General features: G+C 52.9%; 1 protein-coding gene across 2 annotated transcripts in view; it reads right to left on the bottom strand.

Moving 5' to 3' along the window:
• POU2F3 (POU class 2 homeobox 3) overlaps positions 1-12,157 on the bottom strand; it is a 39,169-nt gene that overhangs the window by 14,061 nt on the left and 12,951 nt on the right. For both annotated transcript variants that reach the window (XM_032133848.1, XM_032133846.1), the window contains one exon: positions 9,562-9,596. In XM_032133848.1, the coding sequence (XP_031989739.1) occupies positions 9,562-9,596 (35 nt within the window). The remainder of the gene's footprint in view (positions 1-9,561; positions 9,597-12,157) is intronic.

Below are 12,157 nucleotides of genomic sequence, written 5' to 3' on the forward strand. Positions count from 1 at the left end.
GCTGCAAATCCCCACGGCTGAGGTGAGGTGTGGGGGCTCTTGGCTGTGAATCTCCAGCACCTTCCTCCCCTGGGGCCCGAGGGGGGGCCCGGGGCAGGGCTGGGAGCAGGTAACGGCAGCTTGAGGCCCGGGAGCTCCTCTGGGCCAGGGCAGCAATCACACTTGCAAATCTCAAGTGGATGTTTGGATGTTTTCACAGCCTTGAAACAGGGTCAGCCCCCGAGCAAGCCGAGTGAAAAACACAGGAAGGGGTGACTGGGTGGAAAAGAGAGAGTCCCTTCCGCAGTTGGCTTGAACATCTGCAAGGATGGATGGGTTCTTACCTATCTCTGGCCTAAACACGACAACAAAAAGCAAAACAAACGAAGAAACACACTGAGGGTGATGGAAAATGATCAAAGCTCCGGAGCCTGCTTGCGTAACTGATTTGTGGAAGGTGTTTCATAAACATTTCATAAGAAGGAGAATTATGAAGAAAACATCTCCCAACCTGCCTGCAATTACTGCACAAACTCTTCCTTACCAGTAGGAAGAAGGGGAGAGGAAAAAAAAAAAAAAAAAAAAGGTACAACTGTTTTGTAACTGATCTGTGAACTTCTGGCAAACGCTCGGCTCGTGAAAACATCCTGCAGACATCTTGCAGAGCCATGGAAAGGCGGGAAGCTGGGAAGGTTCACCTGAGCAGCTCTGCTTGCTGCTGTTCCCTTCAGATGGACCAGCGTTAGGCTCCATGCACTGATGGTTGGATCCCACTGGCTGGGCTGGAGCCCTCCGTGGGTCATCCCAGTTTAGGGATAATCTCAATGTTTTCCCCATCTAGCAGACCCCAAAGCAGCCCCAAAATCCTCCTTGGCGTGAGCTCCTGGTGCGACACACGCAGGGCTCCATCATCCTCCTCGTTCAGCCACCAATTCAGAGCCTCCAATCCTCTCCCCAAATCCAGGTCTGGATCTCTCCTGTCCAAGCCCTGCCAATCCTTGCAGCCCTGCCAGCCCTCTCCAGCACCAGTTTTCAGGCAGGAACCGTGTTAGTGGGAGATGGAAGACAGCCCTATTTGTTGGGAAGCTCCTCTTTAGACAGTGACCTCTTTGAAACACGTTTATCTGCCTCCACATCTGGCTTATCTCACGGTCAGAGCCGAGTTTAAGAGTTTGACTCACTCCCAGCCCTCCAGAGCAGAGGGAAGAGGAGGATCAGGTGCACACAGAGGGTCTGGAGCACCTGGCCCTCACTGAAAAGGAACGGCACAACTCTGAGTCACCCCAAAACGCTCTCCAGCACAGCAGGGCTGCCTCAAGCTGCCCCAAATACCTTTGCCTCAAGCCCAGGGAGGAAGCTTTAAGATGGAAATGGGTATTAAGCCGGATCCAAGGCTCTTGCAGCTCCCTGAGCCTTCCCACCTTCCGATGGCGTAAGCGCTCCGCCGTGAATTACCCGCGCACGTGGGCCCCATAAAATAAAAAAACACTAATAATAAATTATGGCAATAATAATAATAATAATAATGGGGTTGCAATTACTATTTCCACATGTACCGTCCTGCACGTACAGCAGGGCTTAGCAGACACCTGGAAAGAAGGCAGAAAACCTTAATGCCAATGCCACGATATTCACCCCGTAACATTTATATCCCACCGAAGGCTGGGAATTTTTGGAAGCTGTCAGCGTGACAGGAAGGAATTCAGCGTGAGATTAAGTCCCTAAAAGGCTGTGTCCTAAAACTCAGCCGTGGAAAATTCAAATGCAATCCCTAACCTCAGCACACCTGCATCACCCTACACGAGGCCTTTGAGGTTATTAATTGAGGTCTGATCCGATAGGGTTTATCCTCAGCTTCGGCTTGGGGTGTTAATGGTTGTGCTGGAGTCAAAGTAGAGGTGGGAAGTCAAAACTTTAGGAGCAACCAAGCTGCATGCCTGACAGGAGAAAACAAACAGAACCACACGCAGCTTTTGTGGGCTCTCTGATACAGCTTTTCCCCGGAATTTTTTGCTTCCAAACAAACAGGGAAGAGAGAGAAGTCCCCCCTCGCTGTGCTGAACCTCAAATGATCCCCTGTGGCACAGCAGGCTTCCAAAGCAGGGGCTGGGCAAGGGAGAGGAGAACCAAACCAGAGGTGGGGAGAGCACCTGTCCTGCCTGGCCACGCTCCCAGCGACACCTGCTCAGGTGGGAGCGTCCTGGCCAGGGCTGCTCCCACAGCCTGGGGGGCAGAGAGGCTGGTGAGTGCTCTCAGGGGGCACAGAGCTGCTGAAAAGATACTGGAAAGGCAACTTACAGCACCTTCCCGCATGCTGGTGGCACTGAGGCACGCGGTGCCTTCCCTGCCAAGGCCTGTGGGCATCCCAAACTGGGAGCATTTCAACAACAGCCAGGGGAAGATGCCATTTTCTTGGTCAGAGTGGCCAGAACCTCCAATCAAAGCATGGAAAATGCTTTTACCCCCATCAAGGCTGGGATTTCTCCTCTGTCTCCCTCTCAGGGCTCTCCCTGTCCCTTCCTCAGCCCCTGCCCCAACCTTCCCATGGGTTGCAGCTCTGCTTCCTGCACCTCTTTCTCTCTCTCTCTCTCCATTTCACTTGCCCAACTCCCAAACTTCTCCAGAACTCCACCTCTGCCTACACCTCCGTGCTTATCTGCTCTGCTCTCACCCTGGGCTGCATCCCTGCCCCTTTCCTTATCACCCTGATTTCACACACACCACTCCATGGCTTCTCCCCTGCCCTCCTGCAAGCTCACACAGGTCCCCTGGAGCCCAAGCATGTTCCTGTTCCACTCCAAAGTTGCCTTATTGGGATTTTCTGGGCCTGCATGAAAAATGTCCCTTTTTTTTTGTTTGTTTTCCATGGATCCCTTGCCCATGGGGAGGAATCTCTGTTTGTTCAGGACTCTCTGTGCCTTCCGGCAGTGACAAATCCAAACACCTGGCACTGCATGGATATCCCTGGATTAGTCATCCGTGGGGAAAGTGTCCACACAGCCCAGGTAGCTCTTGAGAGGTAACTTCCCACCACATCCCACGTTTAGGAGGAATTAACTCGGAATCAGACGGCTCCCGTGGCTGGGGCTGGCTCCATCCCAGCTCCACGGGCCTCTCCCGTTGGTCCCTGGCACTTTTGGCAGCGGCTGCCACGCCCCAGGGAACTAGGACAGGACAAGAGCAGCTGGAGGGATTGCATTAAACACAGCGAGCAGCGCAATTAAAGAGAAAGGGAGAGTGCAGCAGATGGGAGAGCATCACACGGGGTTCATCCTGGGTGAGGGGATGAAGCCCACGGGCGGGGGGAGCTCCAAGCCAGCTCTCTGCTCCCAACCTGTGTGAATTCCATGGGCTGGGGAAGCAGGCAGGAGGGTTCCCTGCTGCTGGATAAACCCACTGATCCCACACTGAGCAGATCAGCACCTCTGGGGAGGGAGAAAGTGCCCTCTGATGTCCAAAATTAGAGGCCTTGCTTGGAACCCATCGCCTTCCCCTCCGTGTGCTGGGACTTGCCCTCGTGCAGGACGGGTGCAGGGCCCCACCCTGGCTGGGTGGTGCAGGGTTTGGGGTGAATCCTTGGAGCTCAGCACATGAAAGGCCTTCAAGGACTCGGAGTTCTCTCCTCATTAGTGGTGACTCCGGGAGTCACATCCAGGCACAGCACTCCGTGCCACTCAGCTCTCAAAGAGGTGCTGGGCCACCTGGATTGTGGCTGGCCAGTGACAGCCGTGCCTTGGGCTGAGTTTCTGTTGTGGAAAACGAGTTCTGTGACCCTTCAGATAGATCCGTGAAACTGGGGCTTGTCCCTTGTGAGCACAGAAAGCATTTCCCAAAGGATGAGCAGGGAATTTGCACAAAGATCTCTGTCTCTCGCTCTCAGACAGGTTTGAAGCAGCTGTACAAGGTATTTTGCCAAGGAAACAGGTGTAGGAATCACCTTATAAATGAAGTTTGCTCCTTAAAAGCTGGAGAGCAGGAGTTTGGGAACGGACTGCAGCTGGATGTTAAGGAACAGATAAAATCCAGCCAACTCTGGGTTGTTGTCAACAAATTAATTCAGTGGTTTCAGGTCCACCTCTTGAGAAAACCAATTAAAAAAGGCCAAATCCTTGCTCCTAATTGCATCCCCCTTTCCCTCACAAGTTCCCCTGGCCTGTTTTGGAGCTCATTCCCAGCAAGCTCATCCGAGGTGCCAGAACAAACCCAGCCTGAAGAAGGGGTTCCTCTGCATATCTGTCCTAAGCAAAGCAGGGCCACATTTAGGCACAGAGGACTTTCCCTGGAGCCAGGGCTTTCTCTGATGCTTTCCCAAAGGGCTGCATTTCAATGAGGAACCTGCACACAAACAAATTTATGCAATCAGCCTGTCCCTAGGACAGAGCAGGGAGACTTCAAAAGGGAAAGGCCAAGGCAGAGCTGAGCTTAGATCCAGTGTCAGGCGAGGCAGATACAAGGCCAGCCCTGATTTCCAGCCAGGGGAGGCTCAAGAGATGAAAAGCAGATGCAAGACTTAGGCTGATCCCCTGAGGCAATGGGGAGAAGAGAGAGTGAAATCTGAATTGATCCCCAGAGGGGAGAAGGAAGCAGGATGTGAACCTCCCCTTGAGAGGAGGGCAAAAGAGGACTGGGATGGAAATCTGGAGGGCAGACTGAAACCTGAGCTACCCACGGGGAAAAGCCAAGCAGGAACAGAAATGACATCCAGGGAGCACATGAGATTAGGGGAGGTGGGAACACGGAGTGCAATGAAAAGCGATGAGAGAGATCCCCGGGGGGAGGGAAGCCCTGGTGGAGCGAAATTAAAAGTGCAGGGAGTTTTGCATCCCAGATATTAATAACAAACTACCCAGCGAGTTAGGCCCTTCTCTCCACCTTCAAAAGGATGGAGGGGAGGAAGAACTGGTCTGTGGTTGAGCACAAGACTATGAATCAGAGGATGGGAGTCCATAACCCAGCTCTGCCAGGGAGCAGGCCCCTGGATTCCAATCCACCCCAATGTCCAGGGGCAACCGTCCCATGAAGCATCCCCTGATCCCAGCTGCAATCACAGAGCTCAGCATCTTTGGGAAAAGCCAGGGAGGCAGGCTGGGTCTGCAAGACAGGGCTGAACACCTCCCCGCCTTCCAGAGGCACCAAGGGATGCTAAATCCATTAGCAGAGCGCCTTCAGACGCGTGGGTGGAACCAAACAAGGTCAGGGTGTTTGTTAGTGGCACCCAAAAGGAGCCACCAGGGATTTCACATCTCAGGGGCAGTTCGCCCGCTTTGAATTTCTCACATCATGTGCCTACAGGACATCAGCTGTGGAGCCCTGAGATAACTCGCCCTGCTACCTCAAAGCAACTGCTGGAAATCCCACATCAACCTCAGAAATTAAAAGTTTCTTTGGGCAAGGATGGTCAGATATGAACAGAGCAGGGAGAGGACTTGGACAAGGAGGTCCTGAGGGAAGGGAACCCCTCCAGCACCTCTTGCAGGATCCTTCACTTGGGTTTAGAAAGGAGGAATTTTCCAAGAGATCCAGCTGAAAAGGCTTTCTAGGAAGTCTGTTGGAAATCTATGTCCTTGCTACATCCCCTGGCTGGTGTAAACCAAAGAAAGCAAAGAATAGGAATAAAGAACCAGCAGTAAAACTGAAGCTGGGCCCAGCTCAGGCACCTCTGTGCCTGCTTGTCTTAAACATTGTCGAATCTCCCAGCCAGATCCCCTTCAGATTGATGTGATTAATGATAATGACAGGTTTGATAAACAAATGACAGCCTGTCTTGCAAGGGTCAGCCTTTTGCTGGAATGAAGAGTGCCTGGCACATTTGGATATGGAGCAGAGGCAGATCCTGCCCAGCCTTTCCACAAAAACCTGTCAGCTTCTTTTCAAGAGGGGCATTTTTTCCCCTCCCAGCTCTGGAGAGCAGGGAGGGCTTGGAGAGGAGCTCTCATTCCCCTCTCTGGAGGAAGAGCTGATCCTGCATTCCTCCCTGGCACTCAGGAGCAGCAGATGACAGGGTCCTGCCATCACTTCCCTGCTGGAAAAGCACTCCTGGCTTCAGCAGCTGTGCGTTCTCCTCCTCCAGCTGTGGACGGATGCACATCACCGTGAGCTGGGCCACAACCCTCACACCACTCACACAAGCCCTGGCACCTCCCAGAACCATCAGCCCTCCATCCAAGTGTGTCTTCCAGCAGGCAGCACTATCCCAGGGCTTAGCTCCAGACACCTGGCTCTCCACAAACAAACAATCTGGTATTTCCTAAAGGCTGAGCGGGGAATTAAACCACCCCAGACCCGGCGAGACCGCAGCACCTGGGCAGCATCACCACATGGCAGCCAGGAAAAGCTGTTCCAGCACTCTCAGCCCTTGGCCTGGTCCCATTTGAGGCAAACTGGCCTTGAATTTTGCCAGGCAAGGAAAGAGTCACTCAGATCTGTCCCTGCCATGCTGTGGCCACAATCCCAACCCATCAGAGGCAGATGTCCCTGTGCAGGCTGCCAGCACCGAAGGTGAAAGTTTATTACTGTGCCTTTGCATTTCCCTCGCCATAAACAGGAAACAACCAGCATCAGACTCACTAAATAAAAAAGCCAAACCAGATAGGCAAGGCTGAAGATGCTGCTTTTTCCATCCACACCCTTTTCCCTCTCATTCACATACAAATTACTGTTGCATCCAGGTGGGAGGAGAGTTTGAAGAGGGGAGGGAAAGGTGGGGGGGGAGAAGAAATGTTTGCCAAATAGGCTGAGGGATCAGAAGGAGCTTTCTCATAAAGCACAGGGCTGACCCACAAACTGCTAGAAAACCTCAAACTCCGCAAGAGTTTCCCTCCTCCCCGTTTGCAGGGTGCGAGCAGCCCCGGCAGGGAATTGGGAGGCAGGGAAGGGGTCTAACCAGGTCACTCCACCCTTCCCATCCCGCCTGGAGCGCAGCAGGGGAGGGAGGGAAGCAGACCTGAAATGTAGGCCATCTACAAAGGCTGGGGGAGAGGCTTCAACGATGTGAGATTTATGATCTTGAAAGTGATTAGAGCCCAGCACTCCAAATAAAGGCAAAGAGAGCTCCTGCAGTCAGTTTGGAGTTGGGTTTCAAACCATCCTGCCCTGGCTTCGGTTTGAAAACTTGAATTGCAGGCTAACGAAAAAGAAGAAGAAGGAAAAAAAAAAGCCACCCAAAACCAACCTCAAACCCCAAACCAAATTAAAAAACCCACCAACCTCCACCCCTAATGAAAGAGCTCAGCACCTGATTTTACATGAAAACACTTTGATATTTCCAGCTCTCCTCTTTTCCTTTTTTCTCATCATTTGAAATCTATTTGCAGAATTGAGGATGAATTCACCAACAGCTGAGGTCAACCCTAAACGTGAGTGTGGAGCCCGTGTGTGCTCGGGCTCCTGCTCATTTAAGAGAATAATTTAAAGTAATAATTGTTCTTTTAAATAACAATACTTTCAAATAGTAATTATTATTTTAAATAATAATGATTTAAAATCACTCTACCCATGGCCTTGGGAGGGCCAAGAGAGGGAGACAAAGAGCCACTTGCACAGGGCTGTGTCCACTCAGGGACTGTTCCATCCCATCCCTGACATCCCGGCAAACGCCTTTGGCGGACTCTGGGGAATCAGAGCAGAGTAGAAATAAAATAAAACAATAAAATGAGCTCGTTCACAGTCTTCGGCTTTTTAAACCCTGCTAAATGCCCAGCTAAGTTGGCTATTCAGTTACACAGACGAGCTGGAATAAATGAGTTGGATTTTGTGGTGGAAGGAGGAAAATAAAAGTGGAAATGCTGCAAAAAAAAAAAAAATCATAAACCACAATTTCTTTTTAGGAGGAGGGTATTTCTACTGCCTGCAAGCCTGGCTGCCCCCACAACTTGCCCAGCATCACTCAGAGGGATACAGAGGACGGAGGGTCAGATCAGCAGTGGGTGTAGATCAGCATTGCTCCATCACCTCTCCTCGATTAACCCCAGCCCCAACACCTTTGTGGTGTTGCCATAGGAGAAGTCTGCAGCATGGAACGACCTCGTGCTCATTTCTATCTGCAGGGAATTTCCTTTTATCACCCCTGGTGAGAAGATTGGATTCTTCTCCGGGCATGCGGAGAGCGAGCCCGTGCTCTGGGCTCTGCAGTGCTCAGAGCTGGAGACACAGGGCTTTTTGTTTGCAGCTGGGATTCCAAAACCCTGGAAGATGGCTGAGCGTGTTAAGACACCTTGGATAGGAAGGGGAGACCCACCCAGAGCCGGAGCAGCCAAAGCAAACAAACAAACAGCAGCCTGGCTGACATTTGTCAAGGCGAGAGCCACCAAGGGGAGCTTGAAGGACAAAAAAAGCCATGTGGAGAAGGTGCAGCTGCCCTGTGCTGCTGGGAGGGAGCCTTTGGAAGGGGTTGGAGCCCTTGAGTTTGGGGAATGCACACTGGAAGTGTTGGGGGAATGCACACTGGAAGTGTTGGCTGCTGTGCCAACATCTGCCTCAAGCCTGTCCAGGATGGAGTCCCAGCCCCTTCTGCATTCCTGGCTGCAGCTCCCGTCCCTGGAATCCTGCAGCAGGGCAGTGTTTGGCTCTCCAGGCTCCTCTTCTCCTTTCCGGGGCTCAGCCCAGCTCTGCTGGCCACAGGAGGCCTCAGCTCTGGGCTCAGAGAGCATTTTCCTACAATCCCAGAATGGTTTGGGCTGGAAGGAACCTTAAAGCCCATCCCATTCCAGCCCTGCCACGAGCAGGGACACCTTCCACCATCCCAGGGTGCTCCAAGTCCTGTCCAACCTGGCCCTGGACAATTCCAGGGATCCAGGGGCAGCCACAGCTGCTCTGGGCAACCTGTGCCTCATCACCCTGCCAGCAGAACTCCTGTATCTGCAGAGATCCAGGACCTCCAGAGGGCTGTCACCTCCTGATATGGCACTCAGGGATTTTTAGAGCCACACAGGAAGATCTGCAGGCACTGAGAGAGCCAGGGAATGCTTTTATCTGGACAAAGCTGGGGGAGAAGAGCACACCCAGCAGGGAAAATGGCCCCTCAGCTGCTCTTTTGCAACTGGGGTTTGCTTCCACATATTTTTATCTGCTGTCCCTTTCCCTGCTTCCTTACAAAGAGGAACCTGACCTGGGCACCCCAAGACCTCAAACCACCTCCCCTTTAGTGCTGACTGAACACTCCTGTGAGTCAGTCCCGTGCCTTTGTCCCTGCACACCCCGGTGCTGTCAGTGCCAGTGTCACAGCACTGGGGCTTTGGGGCAGATTCGCACCCCTGCCACCATAACTGAGGTGCTTTTTGTTCCTAAATGATGATAGAAAAAAAATTCAAAAGCCAGAAAACCCCTCAAGCAAATGGTCATTCAAAGAAACTCTGTAATTAGCTGAACTTCTATGAATTAGGAAGAGGGAAAGCAGAGGTGTAATCTGTCATTTATCCCACAAAGGGAACTGGGAAGGAGTTCTGTGGTCAGTTTAATGGCAGCTTCTGACCTAACAGTTTTTATCTCTTAGCAGGAGCTGCCTGGGCCTCAGAACGATGAGCAATTAAAAAACAGCCATTCCAGAGAGGAGGAGAATACCTGGGAAGCCAGGGAGCCTCTTACCTGCCTGTTAAAGTCCAGCCCATTCTGTTCATTCCCTACAACGAAACAAAGAGAAAAACATCTCAGTATTAACGACAGTCAGCACTGGTGGGAGCTTTCCAGAACTTGGAACACACATAACCAAAAGCCTGGCCCTGGGAGAGCAAGGAGAGGAGGAGGAAGGCGCAGCAGTGGAAGGATGAAGGCAGCTTCTGCAGCGTTTGGGTGGTGCCAGCCTTTGCTGAGCCATAAAAAGTGTTCCTGCCTGGGAGATACCTGGCCAAGGGTGGGGGAAATCTTGCTGAGTGCAAGGGAGATTCCAGCAGAGGTGAGCTGGAGGACATCACAAATCTCCAGGGAAATCCAGGGCTCACTGTGGGAAAGGCCAGCAAACAGGTGGCCAGGGCTGCTCACCCGGGATCTTCAGGAACCCGCGTGGCACTGGGTAATTACGGGATATCTGAGGGAACACAGGGTGCCGTGGGGTTGTGCTCAAGAGGCGTCTCCTTGATTCCAAAAGAGATTGGCAGGCACAGGGGGAAAAATCAGACAGGTTTCAGCCTGAAGGTACCGCACAGGCCCTCACTCATTCCCCTTTGATGATAAACATCCCCCCCCTCCATCACACCTGCCAAATTCATCAAGAACATCACAGAGCAAAGGTTGTGCTCTCCACACATCTGAATGCTTTAAGGGATTCCACGAAGCTCTCGAGCTGCAGAGGCAACCCCAAGACACCCCTTCCCCCTTTGCACCACATTCCCCAAGCCATTCCCTGCCAGTCCAGCCGAGTTGGTGATGAACAGCCTGGAATTGTTCACATCCCACCGGCACAAGCCCCCAGGCCTCCTCCTCCTCCTGCTGGTTTTTCCAGGATACCTTTCCCCACGAAGCAGAGCCCGTGGCCTGTGATCTGATCAAGCTCCAACACATCGTGTTTTCCAGCAGTTCAGGGCTCCTGCAAGGAGCTGGGAAGAGCTTCGGAGAGGCTGTGCAGGCAGGAGGGCAAATCCAGCCCTCCCGTGGACCTTCCTCAACTGAACAAGCCTTTACCCTATCCCAGCACACATTTTTCCATGCACAGAGTATTCCCAGGTGAATCAGCCTGGATCCTGAGGGGGAGTGTGCTTGGTACTATTATCCACGGATGGCAAAACATTGGAGAGTCAGGGATAACAGAGCTTTGTGGCTGCTCTCTGCTGTCTCGAAACAGCCCTGGAGATTTAATCTGTGACATTTGAAAAGCACTGACTGTGGAGACGGAGCTGTGGGACCGTGCTATGGAGCAGTGCCACGGCAGAACGAGCTGCTGCCCCCTCAATTTGAGATCTCCTCACCATCTGCACCCCAGCCAGCTCTGAGCTGTCCCCCAGTTCTGAAATCTCCTCTGTGTCCTCACTATCTGCAACCCCAGCCAGCTCTGAGCTGTCCCCCAGTTCTGAAATCTCCTCTGTGTCCTCACTATCTGCAACCCCAGCCAGCTCTGAGCCCTCTCCCCCAGCCTGGCTGCAATCCTGCCCTGCTCCTGCCTTCCTCCCGACCTGCTTCTCCCAGCTCTCAGCCCTTTATCTCCTTTCCCCGTGTAATTCCCTACTCTGCTCCAACCCCCTCTGCTCCCTGTCCAGCTCTCTCCAGCTGCTCCCACCCCGGGATTTGGGCTCATTCATTGCGTTCCAGCCCCGTTCCAGCCCCAAAAGCCAAGGAGAGCAGATCCAGCGATGGGAATGCTGATAGCGTTAATGGATGATCACAATCAGCATCCACACACCTGAGCAGGACCGCGTGCGCATCTCCAAGGCCTGCAGTTTCTACCTTTGAAACCCCCACGGGGTGTGGGGGGGTGTTTGATGCGATCTGGAGGCAGCAGCTGAAGGGAAGCACAGCCAGGAGGGAAGGAGGAAATAAAAGTTCCCAGCTGCTAAAATAGAACAGGAAGGAAAAGGTAATCTCCTGGTTTCTTGGAAACAGGAGTTTCACTCACGTTCAGGCGCAGCGTGGTGATGAGGCAAGATTCAAAGAGCTGGAGGGGAATCCCTGGGTCCCAGAGATGATGGCTGAGTCACCACCATTCACCCCAAAACTTGGAACCCGAGAGGCGCAGCTGGAACGGAGCTTCCCTGCACAGGCCTGCATCCTCCAGCACAGCCTTCTCCCTCTTCTTCCCAGCTCTTGCTTTTCCCTCCCTCCCTCCACAAGCACGTGCAGCTGACACTCTTTGACCTTTTCTTGTCCCTTCCTCTCCTACAAAGTCAGACACAGCATCCCCCAAATCCCTGCAGAGCAGCAGGGGGGACTTGGGAGCACGCCGGGCAGGAATCCCGTGCCAGCTGAGCACACTGCAGATGTTCCTGGAGCCTGGCACTGGCTGGGGTGCCCAAGTCTGAGGGAACTGCCCCGGGCTGTCTGGGCAGACAGAAGGAGCAATAGGCACCTCCAGAGGCCATTCCTGCACCTATCTGAGCCGCCCATCTCCGCTGGGATGAATGGCCCTCTGGAGATGACTATTCCTCCTGACTGACTCCAAAGGGACCCAGGGGCAACCAGTTCAGCCTTAGATGTCCAAGAGGGAGAGATTTAAAACTGGGAGGGGTGATTTCTGCTCCCAGTGGTTATGTAA

The sequence above is a fragment of the Corvus moneduloides genome, chromosome 25 (genome assembly GCF_009650955.1).
Source record: "Corvus moneduloides isolate bCorMon1 chromosome 25, bCorMon1.pri, whole genome shotgun sequence".
Lineage (NCBI taxonomy): Eukaryota > Metazoa > Chordata > Aves > Passeriformes > Corvidae > Corvus > Corvus moneduloides.